General features: G+C 45.0%; 1 protein-coding gene across 2 annotated transcripts in view; it reads right to left on the reverse strand.

Annotated features, from left to right (window-relative positions):
- Nucleotides 1-23,173, reverse strand: part of hiw (MYC binding protein highwire) — a 169,108-nt gene that overhangs the window by 61,871 nt on the left and 84,064 nt on the right. For both annotated transcript variants that reach the window (XM_075882117.1, XM_075882116.1), the window contains exons 41-53: nt 17,848-18,079; nt 16,260-16,472; nt 14,536-14,591; nt 14,283-14,455; nt 11,876-12,020; nt 8,044-8,229; nt 4,194-4,365; nt 3,864-3,964; nt 3,554-3,670; nt 3,231-3,365; nt 2,156-2,408; nt 1,599-1,723; nt 283-482 (exon numbers count right to left, since the gene is read on the reverse strand). In XM_075882117.1, the coding sequence (XP_075738232.1) occupies nt 283-482; nt 1,599-1,723; nt 2,156-2,408; nt 3,231-3,365; nt 3,554-3,670; nt 3,864-3,964; nt 4,194-4,365; nt 8,044-8,229; nt 11,876-12,020; nt 14,283-14,455; nt 14,536-14,591; nt 16,260-16,472; nt 17,848-18,079 (2,108 nt within the window). The remainder of the gene's footprint in view (nt 1-282; nt 483-1,598; nt 1,724-2,155; nt 2,409-3,230; nt 3,366-3,553; nt 3,671-3,863; nt 3,965-4,193; nt 4,366-8,043; nt 8,230-11,875; nt 12,021-14,282; nt 14,456-14,535; nt 14,592-16,259; nt 16,473-17,847; nt 18,080-23,173) is intronic.

Consider the following 23,173-nt stretch of genomic DNA (forward strand, 5'->3'; position numbering starts at 1 on the left):
CCGTAGAAAGCTGTAGGAATTACTGAAAAAGAATATTGTTCTAATACTGCATCTTTCAGGTAGATGCTGTACTGAGATAACTTTTGCACAGCTCCTTGTTAAGGCCAGGGAACTCATGTTACAAACCAATGCCTATAATTTATTTGAATAAGTCATGACAATAAACATATGCTAATGCAGTTTCTCAAGAAGGTGCACAACAACACCTCTGAAAGAAAAGGGGATGAGAAAGGCACAGGCTTGTCAGGCGTGCACAACCGAACGTAGATGCAATTTTCAGACCTGTGGCCACATGCGCCAGCCGAGTCATCATCGCTGTCACCCGACTGCATCACTTCAGACTCGTGACGAAGGTAGCACACCTCCGGCACCACGTGGGCAGGCGTCCGGGCCAATGTCCATGCCTCACCCTCCTTGCCAAGGTTATGCCTCTCCAAGCTGTCCTTGTTTAAACGCAGCCATACACCTTCCGAGTTGAACACCTGAACATGTGTTCATGGTGCAGTACAGTGGGCATGGTATCGAAAACAAGGTGAAAGCTTAGTTTGAGGCAGATGTGCTAAATAAGCTGCTCTATGCTCTTCAAATGTTCGGCACGTTCATCTACATTATATTAGCAGAACATATATAAAACAACAAAGAAAGAAGGACATCCTTCAGGTTATAGAAACTCCCAAGCTGAAACTTTTACATGTTAAAATAACAGATTCCTTTTTATTTGAACAAGCTCACATAATGCAAATTTCTTTCTTTATTAATTTTCAGCCTGAAGATGCACAACATGATGCAGTATTAAATATTCGAGCAGTCGAAAAAAAGCTAGCCTCAAGCGGGATGAAATGTCGCCATCTCTAGGCACTGAGATGACTTTGTCCTGTTCAAGAGAAATATAAAGGATGCTGGATAGAGTAGACAGCCTAAAGCGACGGACCCGAAATTCCTAACAAGAATATTTTAGATTTTTTAAACCTCTTCGCTGCCGCAGTAGTGTCACATCAGGCCACACCCTAATCACTGGGTCTTTCAGTTTTTCTACAAGATACCACAAAGGTAGGCCCAACCTTTAGAGTAAAAATAAAGAGCGGGAGATTCTAGTATGTCTATTATGCCCTTCACAACAAAATGGTCAATCAAGTGAGCTTACACATTCTTGCAATATTATGAATTGATTGACACATTTAAGATGAAACTTTAAATTGAGGTCATCTACAATCATCCTGACTGATTGAAATACACATTGATCCAACGAATTGGCCCAGCAACGCTTCCAGAAAGCCATTCCCACAAGTTGCTTGGTCAATAAGAATAAGATATGGTGCTTTTGATGGAGTACATCTCCATCAAGATTGTCCTTAAATATCTGTCAGGCTACTTTATCACACTATTCAAGACCTCATAGAAATACCCATAATTGTGTAATCAGTACTTTGTGCTACATAGTACAACAAAATAAACTGCACAATAAAACACCAGGTGTGAGGCTTATACAACACATAATTTGTATTGCTTCCACAGTGTTGGTTGCTGAGTAAGAAACTAAGCTAGAGCTCAAAACGGTGGTAACATGTTGAAGTAATAGATCCTAAACCATGCCTCACCTCTTCAGAAGCAATGATCGTGCTGTCCATGGCAAGCATCCCAATCGGAGGGGCCTTGAGGTTAGGCTTACTTCGTACATTGTGTCCAGCAGCTCCACAAATAGCCACTTGGTACATTCCAGGCCCTGTACATATATAAAAGCAAAAATGTTCCGAGTACATATGGACCTGCGCAGGCCCACTCAATAATCCCAGAAACGTTTAAGACATAAGACTAAATGTGCTACAAACATTAAAAATAAAAGCGACAACTTTTGAAAACAAAACATGTGGTTTTGGTTACAATGTCACAGTGCAGAAAGAGTTTGTTGCTTTGTACACTGTTTATAATGAGTGCTAAATGTTAGACAATAAACCAAAAGTTATGCCTTAGAGAAATGCAGTGGTTTTGTGCTAAACAACATACACACATACACCTGTAATTAAAACATAGTTAACCTTCATTTATTCACAAGCACCCCAGAGGTGTAAAAGCATACAATCATTGACTAACAATTTATTTCTTGGAAGATGCACTAACATAAAAACTAAAAATACGGTACATTTGGAGTACTAACCATGCCTAATCACATCATGTGTATGTGGTGGTTGCTGGTGCTGGAGTGACTGGTGCTGTTGTTCCTTTTGGTGCTGCTTTTGCTGTTGCTGTTCAGGCTGCTGCTGTTGATGCAGCTTATGGGGCTCCTGTTGATGCTGCTGCTGCTGCTGTAGCACTTGGGCTGGCTGCTGTTTTGGCTCTTTCAGATCTTTCTTCTTGGGTGAACCACTGCTTTTCTCGCTGAAATATTCCTCTCGGGCTGCCTTTGGTTCCTACACAAGCAAACCAGGAAAAGAGTGTAGAAAGCTGCCTAAATACATTAGCACGGAGCAATGGTGCAGAGAAGTGGTCCCAAAGCTATAGCTACACTGAATTACCTCACCATAAAGTTTCCAAAGAATAAATGTTTGCACATGAGTCACAACTGTACGTTCCGGCACAAACTTACACAGCAATGCATTTACACGTTTTTCATGTAAAGTTCTTTCGATTCAATATTTCCCCACATGTGTTACATGCAGGTGTAAGCATTGCTTGTTCAGTTTTGGATATGGTAGCTTGCCATATGAAATGCCTAAACACCCTACTTTAGAGGGAGGAAGAGATTAAAATGTAATTTCGAATTAAATAAAAATAATAACAAATCATATCTAAGAAAATAGTATTGAAAATTTTAAATCATGCAAAGCTTCTTAAATGTCAACTAGTGCACATACATAAGAGTCTGCTCTATTTGTATAACAATAATATTGCCATCGATCAGCAGCTATGATACCTAAAAAATAACTAAAGGGGACACCAAGTTACTTTCAATACAGGTACACTGCTTTTGTCTCCATTTTCTCTGTCTGCACAAAATACTGACTAGTTTCCAAAGGCCCCATAGACCTGCATGAACCTAGTAGCCAGAGGGTGAGGGCCAAGAAAAGATAGCAAGTGCAAAACAACAATGGTCAGTTATTTCGCAGAGTGTAGCAACAGGTTTGCTTTACACATGAACACACACACAGAAAAATGCCTTTTTATGGGCTTTCCCGAATGGCACATCCATGCAAACAAACAAAAAAGCCAACCATGCACAATTGCACACTCACGTCAAAAGGGACCAGCAGAGTTTTTCCTATGTGCTGATTGTACTGCAAGCACCAGGCCTCAGAGTACCCGTTCTTGCAGTAAGTCTTGATGGTTTCCGGGCTCAAGCGAACCCAAACGCCATCATCGTTGTGCAACTGGAACACATTTTTTAAAAGAAAATAATAACGTCACAGTTTACAATTTATGACTACAAAAAAAAAAATGGGAGGGCAAACAAGTGAAATAAATCTATGTGCACTTATGACAGTTAATAGAATGACATAGGCTAACTGCATCACAAGAATCCATAACAGTGTTTTAAAAGCAGCGCATGATCACCTACCTCATCAACAAAAGTGACGATTCCATCCACCTGCACCACGCCAATCTGCTTGCTCTGTAAGGAAGGATGGCTGCGAATTCTCAGGCCAGCACTGTACTTGGCCTGAAACTTTCGCATCTGCAAAAGGCAAAGATAAAAGTAAAATATTAAGTGGTTCAGCTAGAATCAATATGCATAATACATTAGAAGATGCACCAGAACAGGTGTAAAATAAAATGGCTGTGGGCACACAGATGGCTGGATTCTAACAACACAATTTAGTCTGACGTGACAAAGATGTGGAAAGATGTAGAAGCCTGCTTTAAGTTACCTTGTTGGGCTGATGCGATGACTTTTGTGACACACCCCTGGAAGGAATCACCAATCCTTGTGGTGGTTCCTTCACTTCCACCAGCCGACACTGAGAACTCCCTAAATCAATAAAAATGCATAGCAATGTTAAGTCGAAAAATGTGTTCCACAACAACAAAACTTTCAAAGCACTGGGCAGGGATTTTTCAGTCAGCTACAAAATGCAGTAAGCGTAAAAAGCAAATAAAGTAGTTTTAAGAAATAAATTCAGTGACAGCCATATGTATGCCATCAATACACATTTTGATCTCTGTAACGAACAAATATACAACAAAGGGAAGTAAATTACCAATTTCAAAGCCATCAATGATGGCATGCAGTAGGTACCAGCCGACAGAGCCTGGTGTCCAGTTGGCTGTGTACGTGCCATCATCATTAGCACAGACGAGCATATTTTCAATCAGCCGCTTCTTTGTTGGAGAAACAAAGCGCAACTCTTCAAAGGAGTAGTCCTGATATTGCTGTAAAAGAGATTCGGTACATCATTTGTGAAGCATATGTTTTACTTTGTAAGCAAAGAGTATTTTTGTTTATTGTAATTCTTTAGTCTTAAATGTATTTGGCATTCAGTGAGAGGTACACACGCGAAGTTTCCTAAATCAAATAAAATTCAATCGGGCAGTTGCTATAGTACATGCAACATGCCCAAATGTTGACACAAAACAACCCACCAATACAGTGCACACTTTCGCAAATGCTTTATATTGACAGACATAATTTATGATTTACTCGTTCTCGCACAGACACATTTGTGGAAAAGAAGAAGAGTTTTTGCTGTTCTGGTTGCGGAGCAGATGTCGACTCCTGGCTTACTGTCTTGTTTAACCTGCGACGTTACTGGTGGAGGTGCGGGGTACATGTACCTTGGCTCAAGTGTTAGACGTCACTCCTAGCAACTTGGGGACAGCGACATCTCACACGAAAAGAAGCAGCCGCCGCCTGCGAGGACTACCCCCCCCTCCCAAATTCGGTCCCTTGTCATCGAAACTCGGAAAGATGACAAGTCCGACGACAAGCCAGGTGAGTTAGACAAGTGATGCGCATTGTTCCCCTCACGGGCATGTTTGTCATGCGCCCCAGACAGCAAGGCCGTACCATGGGGACCACAGAGCTTCGTACAATAATACCTAGAGAGTGATCTGGCGCTGCGATCAGGTACCTCCATAGAAATTATGGGAAGTAGAGGCTTCGGATTGAGTAGGGTTAGCTAGTGAACTGTCTACGAACTTGTTTCTGCAGTTTCAGTTTCCTTCTTTACGCAGCGCGGGTAGTGGTGTGCAGTAAAGAGCACTGAAACAGCACCTTTGGTGTTCAAAGAGGCTGAAGACCACTAGGTATGAAATTTGCAGCGAGGTTGGAGCTTTACGAGTCGTATTTGACAGTTTAAACGAAGTGTCGTCCACTCACCAATGCGCATAGATGTGCCTCATGCCAGTGCAGAACGTTGCTTTGAGTTCATGTTTTAAACTCATTTTAAATCGACTGCAAAATGATGACGAAGCAAAGTAGATGCACCGTCACGCTCCGCTGAGTCGACTTCACGACAGAACCAGAGGTGCGTTGGGGGTAGAGACCACATGGACAGACGCATTTAGCATAGCAAAAGACGAAACGTTAAGTGTTTCCCACTTAATACTCTGTTATTTCGATAAATAGATAATTCGTACTTTCGAGAGAAAAACAATTATAATTGTTTTCAAGCGTTGCAAAAAATAATTTATTAAATCTTGATGCCAAATCTGGAATGCAAAGGCAGAGCAATGTATACCCTGATGGTTAAATTTGCCCAGGTTTCACATTTGCCACCTCGTCACGAAAACTTTTTGCAATAAAGTTTGCATACAAACAAATAAAGAAAGTTTCAATTAAATACAAGTTCATGTTACTTTGTTTTACACTCGGAAAAGAAGCGTCGCGAATCTCAAGAACGCAATCCATCCGAAGCAGATTTGAAGCCTGTACTTCCCATAATTACAGGGGTACAAGCACCGCTGAAGCAGCCCGCGTACACACTATCACCAGATTCCCCTCTAGGTACTATTGTATCTAACTTGAAGATGGAGACATTTTCGAGGATGTGGACGACTGCTCGACTACGTTGATCGAGTTGCAAACATCAACAAATGGGTTGATGATTGCAAGCTCTGAAGAGTTTGCTTCTCGCTGGAAGATTCCGCTAAAACGTTGTATGAGAACCACGAGGGCTCCTTAGAGACGTGGCAAGAGTTAAGCCAACAGCTCTGTGACGCATATCGCAACTCAGAAAGAAAGAGAGCTAAGAAAGCCATCGTGTGTAAGAACCAGAGGCTGAACGAGAGAGTCTGGATGTTTCTTGAGGACATGCTTCGGCTCTTGGGGCACACCAACCCTGACATGTCCAAGCAAAAGAAGGTGCAATATTCGATGCGTGGAGTGAAAGAACAGCTATTCGCTGGACTCGTGCGCAATCCACTGACAACTGTGGCTGAGTTCATCAGTGAGGCAACCATGGGAGCCCTTTCTCCATCAGTGGTCGTCACAGTACGAACGCCATGACGTCAAGGCCACTGCATGCTCCCTCAAGTCTGACAGTGAGAGACAGGCACTCGCAGCCTTCATACGAAGTATAGTGCGGGATGAGCTACGTCAGCTTCAATCACTGGGACCCCAACGACCGGTGACAGCACTCACGTACGTCATCGGAAATGAAATCAGACAGGCGGTCGCACCGCTCGCACCACCAACGCGAGGCCCTGGTCCTAACATATGAGGTGGCACTGCGATCTCTGGCACCACCAGCCACAGGTCCCTCAATGCGTACAATCAAGCAGGCCCCCCGTCCCTTCCCAGACATCGCTTCCGGTCTACCACCCAGTTCAAGGTTTCCGAGCACACCCACATACATGCTGTCCAGCTCACGACCAAGTGCTAGTAAGGCAATCGTGTGGCGTATGTCGAATAAGTGTCCAGCGTGTTAACTATGGCGAAGCAGGCAACGTGTATTGCAACTGCCAGTACCGCCAACTTGGTCTCCGCAGATTTCACCCTCATGCACGATGCCCACCCTACGGTGAGGATAACCGCAAAATTAAGGCCTACCTTACCAGCCAGCGAATGCCTTGAACTGTTCAGCACCACCAGTTGAGGTCAGCATTGCTTCGACAGTCTACGTTACCCAGCATGCCCTCATCATATTCCTCTCCTTTCAGGAGCGACTTCTGGGGGTGGAGCCCCTGCCCAACAAACCTTCAAAGAACAGGCCTTGACAAAACGACCCAATGACGAGTGTTACAGTATTTTCCGACAGTAAATAGATAGTTTCTGCCGATATCGCTGTCCTTATTGACAATCAGGCGTCACCGCTCACTTTCACACCAGTGCAGACTATTCTGTTATTATCGCCACACTGGCATCTCAGTTGAGGAAAGTTACCACACCGTGGTAAGGACCGCAGTTGCGCACGGCAAGGGCCCATCTGGTTATGCCGACTGCAATGTGCACTGCACGTGTTCAAATCTGTGCGTGGGCTTTCATGGGGTCTTTTCTCGTGCGGCCTGTGTACTCACCCACGACAATATTAAATACCATAAACATTAACAAGTGCTAAAAATTGGTTGACCTTCACACTTTAATACGAAACAAAGGCTCATTCACGTGGTCTTGTAAAACCATCTCCAACACATCCACGATGCAAGAATTTCAAAATCTGCAGCTCATAAAGCATAAGCTAAGCCATCTTTATGAAACAACATAGGACTGTAGTTAATACTGCCGCACAAATATTGCCTCAGGAGAGTGAATGGTCTCTATTACTGCACAAATTATGCCAGTGAAAATCATTTGTTTTAGAACAGCTCTTGCCTGATCTCTTTTTAAGCCTTTCTTTTTTGCTAAAACACCACATGCAATACAGCCATGTCAATTTCCCCTTTAACTTAATTATAACAAAAGCGTCCTGTAGTTTCCCTTTCTGTAATTATTGTGAGATTCATTTTAAGGCTTGAACTGCAGCCACGTCTGTTCTACCATGGACCTTTACGGTATATAAGATTATGCCCTTATAAAAGGGTATTTATCTGAATATACTACATATACCCAGGATGGTGCCCCGAAAGAAGCTAGGCTTCCTACAAAGCTAGAAGTATTCTTGTGTGACTCACCTTCATGGTAGTGATGGCATAGTAGAGCATCTTGTCCCTCACAGTGACTTCGTACGGTACATCCAGAGATGGTGGCGGGTGACCGCCAAAGGTCAGGAGCCCAGTTTGGTCATTCGAGCCAGCTGTTGCTGAGCAAGGAACATGCTCCTGGTTGTAGGCATTCATAGGCACTGCCCTCACTTCCACCTGGATAACAAAAGGTTGCAACAAGTACGAAATTCATGATGGTATTCAAGCAAAAAAGAGAGAAAGAAGCCATCTACACAACCAATGCCTCCTAGAAATAAAAATTACGGCATATTCACGGGGTGAATGATGATGAATGGGCGAAGCTCCGGAGGGATTCATCGGTAAACTGTGAATCTTCCGTGTAATTCGCCCAGTCGATCATCATGTAAAGACGTGAGAAACGCTGTGTGTGTATATACACAAATCAACTTTTATTTGTTCTTAGACGATGGGTGGCTTGCGATGTCCCTTCATTATGACGGCTTTATGGTCTGTGAAATGAAGGGAGAGCGGTTCCTGTATGGGTTGCAGTGGGCAATTTGCAAATACTAGGTCTATGCATGTTCCTCGGATCGTGGTAGGTTTCATATGGTCAAACGATATACGTCTGAGTGCATATCTAGAAGCCATATGTTGGATAAGCCAATTATTGTCTATGATAGCCACGTTAAAGTCTCCAAGTAGTACAAATGGCTGCCGCCGTCGTCGGCGGGGAACTCGCGCCGAAGCACGGCAATGGCATTACCCCGAGCCTGGTTGTTCTTGATGGAAGATATCGTGACTAGACTGTTCGAGAACCACAGTCTGTCACACACACCACAGCTATGGCCAAACGAAACGACCAGGAAGTCGCGCTTGAAACGCGCGTCAGCACCTTCGTGTTCTTTCTTGGCGCGTTTTGCAGAAGCCTCTCGAACTCTCGCTTCGGGGTTCGCCTGTGGATACGCACGCTTTCTCGCCGCTTCCCGTTTTGTGGCGTTCGGCAGGTCCTGTTCACGCCGCAGCCGTGCCGCTGCGGCCTCTTTTTCACGTACGGCAGGATCTTGGCGGCGGCGTCGCGCCGCTGAAGCCTCTCTTTCACGTACGGCAGGATCTTGGTAGCGGCGTCGCGCCGCTGCGGCCTCTTTTTCACGTACGGCAGGATCTTGGCGGCGGCGTCGCGCCGCTGAAGCCTCTCTTTCACGTACGGCAGGATCTTGGTAGCGGCGTCGCGCCGCTGCAGCCTCTTTTTCACGTACGGCAGGATCTTGGCGGCGGCGTCGCGCAGCTTCACGGAGCGCTTCTGCCTCGCGCGCTCGCACATCGAGATTCTGTCTGCGAGCGCGCGCTGCTGCCGCCTTGCGCTCTCTCCGCTGTGCAGCCTTATCCATTCGGCGACTCCGAGCGCGCGCCAACAGCGAACGGATTTTATTACAACGCTCCCCCTAGCGTATGTCGCCGCACTAAATCGAACGATTGCCTTCAACCAATGACACGCGCCATATGTGACATCATTCCTATTTTATAAGATCTCGCGTCTTTCATCAACTACAAGTACCGCTTTCTAGTTTATAACATCTTGCATCTTTTCATCATCAGCTACAAGTACCACCATCTAGTAAACACTACAAGAACTAAACGAGAGGTGGCTACATACAGGAGACAGTACCGCCATTCAGTGAACACTGCAAGAACTAAACTAGAGGTGGCTACATTCAGGGGACGGTACCGCCATCTAGTGAACACTGCAAGAACTAAACTAGAGGTGGCTACATACGGGCTGCACGGGACGCACAGCCCACGCCCTAAGGAGCTTCGCCCCTAAAAAGAACTATGCCTGGGACGTCGACAGCTTTGCCATTAGATGCCTGCTACTGCACGTTTCAAGCGGGTGCCGTGTGGCGGTGCTAGCAACTCTACCACCGAAGCCACCATGAGCGAATGTGTTAGCAACGTTGTGTCGGTGGAGCAGTGCAGCTGGTTTCTTTGTGCGGGCGTTTCATAGCACGTTCGTGGTGTGCGCTGGAAGAGTGGCTGCCTAAGAAGTGTCAATATTTTCCGTTCAGAAAATTCAGCTAACGTTAAAGCACATTTCCAACAGAAGTTTAATTTCAAGCAGCTTTGCAGCAGTGTTCCTGACTGTTACTCCTTACTGCACACTACAGGATTACGTGTTGACGCCCAGTTATCTCCGACATCTCCTTGAGTCACTTGTCCCGCAAACTACTCTCCGAAAGTACACTCTTTTCCTGAGGCTCGACAAGCATTTGAGCACGCAGAAAAACTGTATTTCTAGGCAAGATGAACGCACAGCTCAATAGCACATCTCTTTTTCCATGACAGCATGAAATCAAAGCAAGAAAATCTCTCCAAGAACAGGCATTGCAGTTTTTGCCTTATGTATTTATTTATCTCGATGTTTGTTTATGTGCGGAGCATCGTTTTCAAGTCATTTACAACATCCCGTCGCTAGCACGCTTGAGATAGGTTTTGTTGCCCTCTAGTTTGATCAATTCCTTTGTTGGTTCCAACAATGCTGGCATTTTCAAGGCCGATGCGCGTCCCGTCGTCTGCTTAAGTTAGCAACGATGCTGCTCTAGGTTCGTGGCGAGAGGCTCTAGCAACTGTACTGGGTGGAAAGTAGGGTAACAGAAAGGTAGGGCAGCACTTTTTCCGCTCATGCCCAAGGCATAGCTCTTTCTAGGAGGCAACAAAGTAAGGCAGGCAGAATAATCAGACTTCAAACTGAAGTAATAATTCTCTAAAACCAAGCAATTCTTGTTTTCTGAAACAGAGAAGGAAAAAACTTAACAAATGAAAAGCAATTGACCTACTAAGGTGCATACATGCACACTTTTTTGTATATTTGTTTTTGTATCAAAACTAAACATTGGGAAAGAAAGTGACTGGGTTTTGAACGCTGGTGGTATAGTCAAGGACAAACATGACAGGGTATCATCACCTGTCCAAAAAACAAGTCGTCCACACAATAATGTCTACGTTTATCAGATGCTTAGCACCTGATGGGTTGTGGCCAATTGCAAAAACTGAAATGCATCTCACAAAAAGCCCCAGAGCTACAAGACAAACCTGGTCTCACATAAATCTGCAGTTCGGAGTTGTACCCCCCAAGCCACTGTACTAGTGCCATCCACACTTTCTTCTGGAATGCATACTGGACTCAGAGGTCTTCAAAGAAATGAAAGTCTACTCTTGCCAATAAAAAATGGTATGCAGCAAGAAAAATTATAAAATATAACCTGCTTGTATTTTCTTCCAGGACACACACCGCCTAATAGATTTAAGTCTTGTTTGACAACATCTGCCCCCCCAAAAAAACGATACATTCTGAATTAGTCATATTTACGACTGCATCAGAAGTGATGATATTCTTGTTACTGAGTGAACTTGCATAGGCATGAGTGGTGCAGCGCTCAATGTATTGAGTGTGGTGCTGAAGGGAAGCTTGATGCACAAGTACTAGTACAGTGCTGTAAGTGTGCATGAAATTTTTGGGGGAACGTCGTATAGTGTGTAGGACATATAAAAGTTGGCCCACTAGAATGATAGCGGATACCAAGGGATGGGGAAACATAGTGAAGGTTATAAAGTTAAGATATTTGTAGGCATAAAATGCAATGAGCTCATCATGCAGTACAGGGTAAATAGATCATCGAGCAAAGCATTTGTCCTGCAGTGAACTAAAGAATACGATGACTGTGATGATGACGTCAGAGCTGTTCAAAACGAACAATACTATTTCTATATAATATGCACGTTCGACATATCTGGGAGTGACTGTATAAAGTCTCATTATCAGAAAAAAAAAAGCATCAAGCAGTACCTTCATGTTCGGCACATGAGCCAAGTATCCATACTGATCTCTCGTAAAGACCGTTATGAGCGATGGCCACCCACACTTGAGCTCCTCCTGGCTGCAGACCAGTTCACACTGCTTCGGGTCCACACAGCATTCAGGCTGTAGCCACCTGGTAACAATGATAAACACGCATCAAAACAAATAAGAACCTAAGCAGGATAATCTTCATAATGAGCCAAAATTGTGGTTTATGTGAGAGTACTTCTAAACATAACAAGCTATTTATACACATATATACCTGTACATTGTCACAACTACCAGTAGCCAAGCAGATTCCACCATAAATTGGAATTCAATTGAATACATTCCTTTCATCAAATCTTCAATTTGGGCTAGCTGGTATGACATTATAATGTACATAGGTCAAGCGAAATGCACGGATACTATGAACAGTTAAAAGCTTACACACCACTTGTCCTGTTTTCTTGTTCCATTGGTAGTTCGTGCATTTCACTCAGCGCAACCACATTACAAACTTTACTTTTCCTGATGTACAAACCATCTTAATCGGTGAAATATGAGTAACAGTGCATTAAACAACACATCAGCGTTTATGCCTTTGTTATATGGAAACAAAATGCTTCGGATACAGCAGAATCTCAATCCGAATCTCATGAGGGAGTGAAAATATTTATATCAGCCAAAGATTTGTATCACCAAAAAACTAGCAAAATTTATATCAAAGCATGATATACACAAAAAACATCTGGTGCCGTCAAAAGAACTCGCATGGTATGTCTTTCTGGGACACCCACAAATAGATTAACAATAGACGATGCAGCTGACTTCTGTGAAGGCACGCATCAAAACTTCACTAGAGGCCAACTGAAAACTGAGTGCCAAAGTACACTCCCTCATAGCTATAAGCAAACAACAAAAACACGTCATGCCTTTTTGAGACATTGCACTTACTCTATCATTACATTAGTCTCACACTAATAAAGCTTGTGAGGGTGCTGACACCCCCTGTAAAGTTGTTTGCGCCGTGTGGCGCACGTGTCTCGCCCCAAAGCCGCATTCCGGTTGACGACCGCCGGGCGATAGGTGGCATTGTATTCGCGTTGAGCACCACTATCGTCATCATCATCATGGGGTAGCGCCGGTAGTGACCCCTGGCGGAAGCGAGCCTTGGTGATGGGCGAGAGTTGAGAGAGTCTTTTCTGCGCCTGGCGGTTGCTGCGAACGGTTGTCTCTAGCATGGGTCCTCGGCACGTGGCACCACGGGCCTACGCGCCGGGGACGTGGTAAGTCAAGCGTTGGCGACGCCGCCTTGAGTGTGTTATTGTGTGTTTGTCATGTTTTGGAGTGTATGAAAATTGTGTGTAAGGATGTCTTAGTGGGTTGATCATGATTGATGTATCATTCAACGGACGATATCGTCGTTATAAGAGTAGTTAAATGAATGTATATATGTTGTGTTTGTTTGCCCCGACCGCACCTACTGTATCCGTTCACTCCAAGAGCGTGGCGTGGCATTCGCTCATCATTTTCAGACCCCACAAGCTGCATAGTCGCATAGCGACTGCAGTTTGTGCAGAACATAAATAGTTCCCATTTTCAATCTGGGTGTGTTTGGCTGTGCATGCAACTTCAGAACTACATAGTTGCTATCCATGATCAAGTCTGCTGCAGTTTTATTTGCTGCAGGCACGCAGCATAGCTTTGACTTGGTAAGAGTTTTCTTTGACTTGGTAAGAGTTATATGACGCTTTGTCATCACCATACGTGATCATGCCGATAGCAACTGCAGCATTATCCACACTAGCAGTGAAAAAGGATAACCAGTTTTGAGTGCATGCACGCTGGCCCCACGCTTAGTTTCGAAGCTTCCGGAGCACGCTGCTATCGACCGTTGCTCGACAGTTTCAGTACCCAAGTTCAAATCAACCATTGAGACAATAAAAAGTGTTCCAAACATCCGAATTTCGGTCCGCTGAACATAATGAAATTCGGCCAGGGTATATAAAGCTGATATACATATAAGCTGAGTTCGTATGACCAATATTCTACTGTTTTTATTAGATCACAATGAAGAAACGATTCCCAAGCCTAGTAATAAAGATGTACTATATAAGGTTCAAGAAAACTTCACAATCTGAGACAGGAGGGGTAATTTCTAGCACTGTTTAGTTTATAACAGCGAAGAGCTACTACAAACCAAACAATGCTTTGAAAGGCACTGTTTAGGTCATGGTAGCTTCTGCCATAAGCTGTGCACGTCAAAAACCATCCACACAGCAAAAGATAGATATTTACTAAAAAGATCTTGTGTGTTCAGCAACAGACAAAATTGTAAACATGCACAACATAATAAATAAACTACCTAAGCAGAGCTGCTATATGACCGGTACAGCCATTAACAAATCGTCACCTTGCAAGCCGACCTCCACTCGTTCCAGGCGTGCACGACACAAAGTCGTGAAGAAAAGGTCGTTCATTTGAGCGGTCGTTGAATGACAGTGAACCTTCCAATGCTTGCTGAATTGTGGGCAGATGTGCAAGAGCAAAGCCACGTGAGAGCAATACCGAATGGCTGCTGAACACCTGAAAAATGTCAAAAATATAAGATTGATGAATCATCAAATACTATCCCCCCCTCCACCCCAAATGCTTTTGTTCCTCACCTGGCGTGCAAGAGGTTCTGCTACCTCCATGTCTTCTTCAACATCACTTGGCAACACTGTTGCAAGAGAGCACCACAATTACATACATTCATTAGCAAGACTTAATAAAGGGAACACACTAACCTATCTCCTTCATCATTGAGAAATCTCATGTGTAGTCTCTACAATGTTAAGATAAATGAACCTACTTATACTAAATGCTTGACTAAATACAGGACTGCTTCATAAGCATTTAAAATAGCAATAGTGATGTTTTTAAGCGCTATGTACAAATTACAGGTGTTCAAATGTGAACAATGATGTGCATGTTTTTAAGCAACATTGTGAAAACACAGTGCAAAGGTGTATCCAAGTTAGTGACGCATCAGACGCACCACTTGTGATATGCGATGGTTGTACTATATATATATGCAGGCTCTTCCCAAGACGTTGGTTTACACTATAATGCATAACGACTCCGCATGTGTTTTCTATCTATATTTTACTCTACTTTATACTGCCTGAGTAAGTTCGGACAGTATAAAATAAGAAAACGTGCGTCACCCCTTGCCCCCAACTCCACTCCCCCCCCCCAGAAAAAAGTTTAATTGCTTTTTTGATTAGCAATACAACTTTGAAATGTTATATTGCGCAATGTTACTCTTCTGTAATATATTACAAATAGAATACATGAGACAAAAGAAATTGGGGGACCCTTAAACTTCGCCGTTAAGAGATGAATGTGATACCGAAATCTGGCCCTTAGTGCGCCCTTCGACTGCTAAGTGCATACTTACTAATATGTTTTATAGGCTTGGCCTAACGGTCCCGACGTGGGAGTCGCCCGCTGTGCGCGTCAGCGCGCCTTGCAGGACCACAATAAAGTTTCGCAACCAATTACACACACACACGCACACAAATGCGTGCATGCGAGACGTATCTATAGTAATGCAGTGACTGCAGTGTGGCCACTTACCTCTGCTGGAATGGCGCTCTGCTGTAGTCGAGACACGTTTTTCACAATGTCTCACAGATGGCACACACATGCACACATGCACGTGCAAATGGTACATACAGGTTTTTGATCTGAAGCAAGAGTCGCATGGCCTCCAAGATACATGCCGCGTGCTCACCATCTGGGAGGCTATAAAGTCTCACAATGCCTCACAGATGGCAGCACATTATCTAGAGTTTGCTGTTTGCTTGATCAGCGCCTCTGGAAAGGCATGACATGTTTTCCGCTACATGGACATAATTGTCCATTTTTAGAGCTGTTTGAAAGTTCCTGTGCATTTTCAGCAGTGATGGCTGCACTATTCCGGCCATTTTCGACGTAGTTTGATGGCCTCCCAAATGCACCTACAAATCGCCGAATGTGCTCATTTTCGTCGTGACACACGTCAAACAAAATGCGTTGACGAGACTTCTTCCATTACATGGCATTTGTGTAGTGTTTTTCCCCGAAGCAGATGCAAGTAACATCGTGGCTTTGTGGTATTACACCTGCTTGTTACGTGAACAGTACGGATTTGATCCTCAATGAAACCGAAAATTTTATTCTTTATTTTATTTGCTTCTTTCTCGATTTTTTGCTCACGGACGATTTTTGCTCACAACCAACGGTGCCTACGCCGACGGCAGAATTTCTGTGACACGAGCTCTCTAATGCTATCACGTTATAAAGTAGATGTCTGCATGTTCATTAATACCCCATAAGGGCACCCTCAGTACCAACAGTACTGCACCTGTTGGGAGGATGAGGTCCCGACGTAGCAGTGAAGCAGCGCACATGCCGCCAAGGTATGACAGCTCCTTCTCAAGATGAAGCAGGCCTCCTGCTGAACCAGGAAGGACCCCCTCGTATCCGGTCACCTGGCACCGAAAGCCAAACGAGGAGCTGGCTTTGTTGTCCTTGGCACAGTCCGAAGCAGTCTCAAGCGAGAACACCAGCTCGTTTCCTAGAGAAAAGAATATGCATAATGGACACTCAGTCTAGTTGGCAATGATTCATCATCACCTTGAGCCAAAGCACAGACAGCATGGCAAGAAAATAAGTTACAGCAGAAATCATCCATTAAAGCTCGTCTCAGTCAATGTATTTAGCGCTGTCACTCATGATGTGTTCCCTGCAAAGTACTCGTTGTACGCACATTTGATTAAGCAGAGACTCAACAGCAATATGTCAAACTTGTGGAAACGTGCATAGTGTTTGACCACGCTTGTGCACAGCCACTTGCGGTCCCTTACAGTAAGACCGTTTCATTTCAATGTTGTGATAGGTGCGCGAGTGCAACTAGTTTGTGGTTCAAAAAGTGTGCGAGTGCATCGGCGCGAGAGAGAAGATGGCGTAGACTGAATGTGTAGACACGAGCTCGTTTTGTATATTCAGCGAGGAAGACGATGTGCAGACGGAGTGTGTGAATTGACGTGAGAAAACTTGACCAATGAGGGGCTCTCACGCTGGTGGGGAAGAAGCTAAAGAAAGAACAAGACAGACACGGCTGAGGTGAGAGGTTACCAGGACGCGGACTGACATGACAGTTTTGATGTCTAATGAGGTTAGACAGGAACAAAGAAAGCTTCCATTTGGCATTTAACCACGTTTTCACATTTAGCCAGATAACGTCCTGTGATTATGAATAATTTACCCATTCTATTGAATATAGATAACTATTTATAACTATTATTTTATCTATTGATAGAGATCTATACTTATTGATAATGATTATTGTATATTACCAATCAGACGAGTTTATTCACTATTTTACAGCAAGGTTACCCCACCCCCATCTTCCAACTCACTCCTGTGCGGACCCCAATGTGTCGGCTTCATTTTACTTGGCCCACCACCTAGAAGGTTGCCAACCCCTGGACTAGACAAACAACAAACATGTTGAAACAAAGCAAATTTATTAGGTTCAAGCAATATGTAGAGTGAAAAGACCCAAGATGAAATAAATTTCCTGGTTTCCAGGGTGCACTTTTCCACTGCATCTTTCACTCAATTACACAGCATGAATCTACACTCCTTTTAATCCTACAACATAAATCTCTTGATTAAATTCAATTCAAAGGACAAATTACAGTAACAAGCATTTATTCTTGCATGCCAAAGGACCATTATATCCCTTCTACATGCGTAAATGACTGAATGAATGAATGAATGAATCAATCAATCAATCAATCAATCAATTTTTTATTTGACAAGTAACTTATGTTTGGTGCCAAAACAAAAAGCCAGAGAACGCTCAGAATAGGGCCCTAATACAGACCACCATAACTGCCCGTGATACAGCGACACTGTGCCAAGAATTATGCTGACTCAATCCTCACCAGGAAGAATAGTAGCTGCCGCAGGCCACTCCATTCTGCTAAAGCGCTGCAGAACTGGCCAGAAAGGTGTGCTGGCATCGTCATCACCCTCATCACCACGGCTTGTGCTAATCGCATGGCCCAGGCCATTATGACTTGGAATGTACAACTGGAGACTGTCTTCCTTCTGGGTGGTGCTGCACCGTGGGTCAAACTCTAGTGCCATCCAGCGAACATTACACGTGAACTTGACCTGTTCAGGGAGAGATGGGTGGGTGCCAACACCTGTTGCATGACACCACTGAATCTAAACAACGTGTCACTCACATAAGTGTAAATGTAGAACTCTTTCTTTTTTACGTTAATACAGTCGAATCTCATTAATTCGGACTTCCGGTTACTTCAAACTCACGATGAGGTCCTGTCAAAGCTATGCGTATTCCAATAGGTGAAGACGCCCGGTAATTCGAACGCCCAAGCCCTTGCGACGGTTAATTCGAACATACTGCGCTCCAAAATTGCTCTCAGCACCCCGCCCAATCCCGCGGCAGCACCTGCGACACCTCAACGCTGCGCGCGAAGGAAATGAAAAGGAACGAAAACGGTGCGGTGGAATATTTGCTTTCTCTCAGGAAAAAAAAAGAAAGAAAGCTGTCGCTGGGTTCAATGAATGTGTGATTGAAGAAAAGGAAAAAGGCACTATCTTCTGCAGCCCTTGCCCCTTGCAGGAGCACGGCTCTCCGCCTTGAGGGGGGGGGGGAGGGGTCTCTCACGCGCCAGTGCCACACTTCCCCCTTTCCTGTCCCTGCCACGTAACCCTTCTCCTTTCAACGACGCGTGCAAAGAGAGCAAAAAAAAAAAAAAAAAAAAAAAAAAAAAAAAAAAAAGCTGCCTAGGAGTGTTGGTTTCCTCTAAAATTCCAGTCTGCTTCTCTCCGCGTAGAGACGCTCCTTCTTTTTTGTCACGTGCTGGCCATGCAGCGGCTGCGTAGCGGAGAGGCTCCGCTATGCAGCCATTGTTGTCATCGTCTTTAGAAAGTGTTGGCGCTGGAAATTTTTGCGCGCAACTTCTCTTGCCAGGAGAATGCTTAAGCCGAAATAGAAATGCTTTGCAAGCTGCGTGCAAAATTTATTGACTCGCAGCAAGGCAAACGTGTGCAGACGTGCATCACCGATTACTTCAATCAATAACGAATGTCCTGTAATTTGTGAATAATGTAAGTCTTCTGAAACTTCCCCCTCGTGTGTTAGTTCAATGCACATGCGCCACTGCATGGAGAGTCCTCTGTTTATTTAGCTTTTATTATTTCGAACAAATTTTAATTCGAACGAATTTTCGGGCCCCTTCAAGTTCGAATTATCGAGATTCGACTGTAGTATAATCTTTGCTATTCTATTTGTGTATGTGTGTGAGTAGAGGATTTGCAACTGAAAATCGTCAAATACTACTAAGAGCATTTATTTCAAATAGTAAAGCCTCGAGGGATAGACAATGACAGAAGAGAGTACTGTTCATAATAGTATACCACTGCAGGAGAGCTACAGCTGCTGCCCAAACACATCAGTTTCTGCGAGAATGCACGGAGAATATATAGCTTCTGCTAGACAATCTCCACACAATTGATAAGATCATCTTTTTTAAGAGTGTCTATAATGTCACCGATCCTTTTGACAGCTTTGCAGCTACAGCCACTTACATACATACTTAATGTAATGGCTGAAATTTCAGACAAAGTGCAGCATGTCGTGAAATAATTATGACTCTGCATAGTGACATCGTGTTCAATTTGCCACATAGTTGAGCAGATATAGCAATATTTAAATTCTGATATGTTCTTTGCACCTCTTCAAAATTAAAACTGTAAACAAACTAACTAAATGCTGGAGATGGCACCTAAGGCTCAGGAACAACACAATACAAGCCACTGAGTTAAAAGCTGCATTTGCGCTATTTGTAGACAAAGTTTTGTTCTGTGCATCAAGCATTAGTCAATTTGTGCAAGAGACAGCAACACAAACTTCTTCAACCAGTTTCACATAGCACCAAATGTGTGGTCTCAAGGTCTGTCCTCTATGATGGCAGCAAGGAAAATGGCAGTGACTGCCGTAAAAGAAACACGTGACCATTCAGACGATTGAAGTGTGGTCAATGTTTATGTTTCCAAGAATATAAGCACTGATGCATGATGCATGGGCTACTTGTAGCGACAATGCAGTGAATCTGCCAACACAAGGAAAACATTCAAAGAATGGAAGTGCAGAGCACACTTTTTCCAAGCACTGAGTGTTTCGTGGCTATTTAATCGATTTTGACTCCACTTTTGATATATGTATGTATGAATCTTTGAGTCTGAAGCATATGGACTAATTGCGGCAAGATATCACTTTTTAGTAAAACTAACACTTCATAAACTTTTTTTGTAAAATGCACACTGCCTTTAGCACCTTCATTTTCTTGCCCTGAAGGTACTTAAATAAATGTCACTCACATCGTAAACCTCTGGCTGGCGTAGTTCTTATGATTTCTTCGTATTATTGATAGACAAGGATTTCATAATTGACTATGTAAAATTATCACTATTAATTGTATGATATGCCTAATTATATACCATGAAATTCCTTATCTCCCAGCACACATTAGGTAGACCTCTGCAGACCTATAGGTCTCCCTCTTTTTAACATCCATTCCACTGATATAACTAATGATGATGTAGGAATCAAGGCGAGCCCTGCGCCTTTGCGCGAGCTTTGCAGCGTCTTTCTCCATTCTCATGTCCCGCCATGACTCTCCCCTCCTCCACGGTCTGCCGTGCTGGAAGAGCGAGGAGTGACGTTTAACCCCTCTTACGCAGTAGCGGATGTCGACTGTGGCACCGTGCGCAGTCTCTCGGGACATTTTGCGCGCGTGTGCTGGGAGCGAGAGAAAACCTATCTGGGGACGACATGGGGTAAGCACGCACTTCTTTTCCGCCTGTCGGCTCCCTTTGCTTGGGGCTCGTTCAGACTTCGCCAACAGCGCCCTGCGCACGTAGCGAAAGCTTACTTTTTGTCGCCCCACCCTACCGAACGCTAGGCCCAAGAGCGGTGTGGTGTCCTAGTGCGAGGTCAAACTGCGCCTACCCGCATCTCTCCGAAGCCAACGTGAGCACCTTTGCCCTCGCTCGAGCAACCGCGCCTTTGTTCCGGTGTCTACGTGAATCACTTTTACCACGGAGACATGCTCGTGGCACCCCTGTAGAGTACTTCTTGCCCGTGGCCTGGATAAGCCCATCAGCTTTCCCGCCGCGCCTTTGCAACGGCCTTTGTACTGTATTTTGGTGTTGTCGCAGACAATAAAGTGTTGTGATCTTGAGCAGTACCATGTTCTCGCCACGGCAATGGTTAACACGTGCCCTGCGGCTCGCTAAGACCGGACCCACGCTAGTGGCTGTACTCCTTCGGGATACGTGTACACTACACTGGTGCCCAACGTGGTATCAAAAGCTCTAAGCTTTTGACTGCTCGTAGCGAGTCAGTTCGCCTGTGCAATTCGGACTCATCGCAACATGCCTGCTTCGTGGCATTTTTGTCCGCTGACCTTTTTAGCCCTTTGGCACCTGTCCCTGTCGTCACCAGCTTTTGTGGTGAACACACAACCAACATGGTAGCTGATGCACTATCTAATGGCCCCTGTTGTCTGCCGAGAACATTGATTCCGTACGATGGTTGCTTGCGGTGCCTTTGCACGTGCAAACGTCAGTGGCAAAACAGCGGCGAAAAGGGGGAGTCACCATGCGAACGACCTTGGCTGCTATCCAGGTAAGCGGCGCACTGCATAGAGGCCGAGCTTTCCGAAGGCCACCATGCCGAGAGCGAACAAGTGACACCGTGCATGCGGCGGTTGCTGCAGTCCTGAGTGGGCGGGATACCAGACTCCCCCCTTTGGGAGAGTGGAAACCCCTTTCGGCAGCGAAGAGCTAGTGAAGCCTTAGCAAAGTGATCTGTTTCGAGCCTCGGAGGGACGGAGCGCCGTATACGCTGCTTGCTTTGCAGCGGGTGACGATAACGACTGTCTCGAAGAGACATAGCGCCGTTACGCTGCTTGTTCTGCAGCGGGCGCGAATAGGGAGCTGGAAACGGCCTGTGTCACCGATTCTCCAGCGGATTCATTTTGCTGGACCATGACGGGCTCCTGCTGAACTATATAGCCACTAACGAGAAGTCTGCAGATCCGTTTAAGGTGGCTATGCCCAAAAAAAAGTCTGAGAGCTGCACTTGTTGTGATCCTCTCACGACGAACTCGTGGCCGGTCACCTTAGTGGCTTGAAATTTTTCGCAAACTGAGCAACATTGTGACCTGGCCAGGCACGAAGCGTGACATTTATTGCTATTCCGTGCCTGCCAAGACTGACAAACAGAGGAGCCAAGGGTTAGAAAGCCGCCCGGTCTTACGAACCGATTGTCAGTGAGCGTCCGTGGCATGTACTTGCTGAAAGATCTACTTTCAGAAAAACAGCCGTGCCCACATCGCAGACCTCAAGCTTTTTGTCACACAGTCTGACAAGCTCGCGCCAGTGCCCTGCGGCACTTTACACAAGCAATGGGGCACACCCGGGGCAGCGGACCGCATTCGACAGCCGCACCGGTGTAATCTGAGGAAGCAGCCACCTTAGTGATTTCGTGCCAGACGGCGGACTTCTCCACAACTGAAGGCTCTCAGTTTACTGTCTAGCCTCAGTAGAGGTTTGCTTCTTTACGGCCTGTTCTTGCAAAGAAGTCAACCCCCCCAGTTTGCAGCCAGTGTTCATTTTTTTTTAAGTGTTCATGTGTATTTTATGTTTCTTTTGTCTGATACTAAGTGTTCATTTGTATTTTATGTTTTTATGTTCCTTTGGCCAGATATTGAGTGTCATTTTGTGCTTTGTTTTATTTTTTTCTTTCGTGTTTATTTCGTCTACCGGCGAAGGGAGTTGTGACCTTGAACATTGAGCTTATGCGGAGAGAGAGAGACGAAGGACACTTTGCGCCTTTGCTCGCGCAGCTGTCAGCGGTGTGTGTGTGCGTGCTTCTATGCGTACGTACGTGCATGACCGGGAAAGTGCATGTCGTGGCTCCGTCCCATCGACGTGAATACTAGAGGTGCTCGAGGCCCTGACCTGCTGACGTCAGACAGTCCGGCCGTGCCCTACTCTCGGCCGTTGCTGAGAAGCCCTGCTGCCTCCTTCCACTTTGGCTCCTGCGCAAGGCCAGCTGACAGAAGGTATATGCTGCCTGCCAACGCCAGGACGCCTGACAGCCACTTTCGGTTCAGCCTCCCTGATCCCTGCAGAGGCCCGACTTCCCAGCGAGGTTTCCCCATCTCTATAGAG

Source organism: Rhipicephalus microplus, chromosome 2 (genome assembly GCF_043290135.1).
Source record: "Rhipicephalus microplus isolate Deutch F79 chromosome 2, USDA_Rmic, whole genome shotgun sequence".
NCBI classification, from domain to species: domain Eukaryota; kingdom Metazoa; phylum Arthropoda; class Arachnida; order Ixodida; family Ixodidae; genus Rhipicephalus; species Rhipicephalus microplus.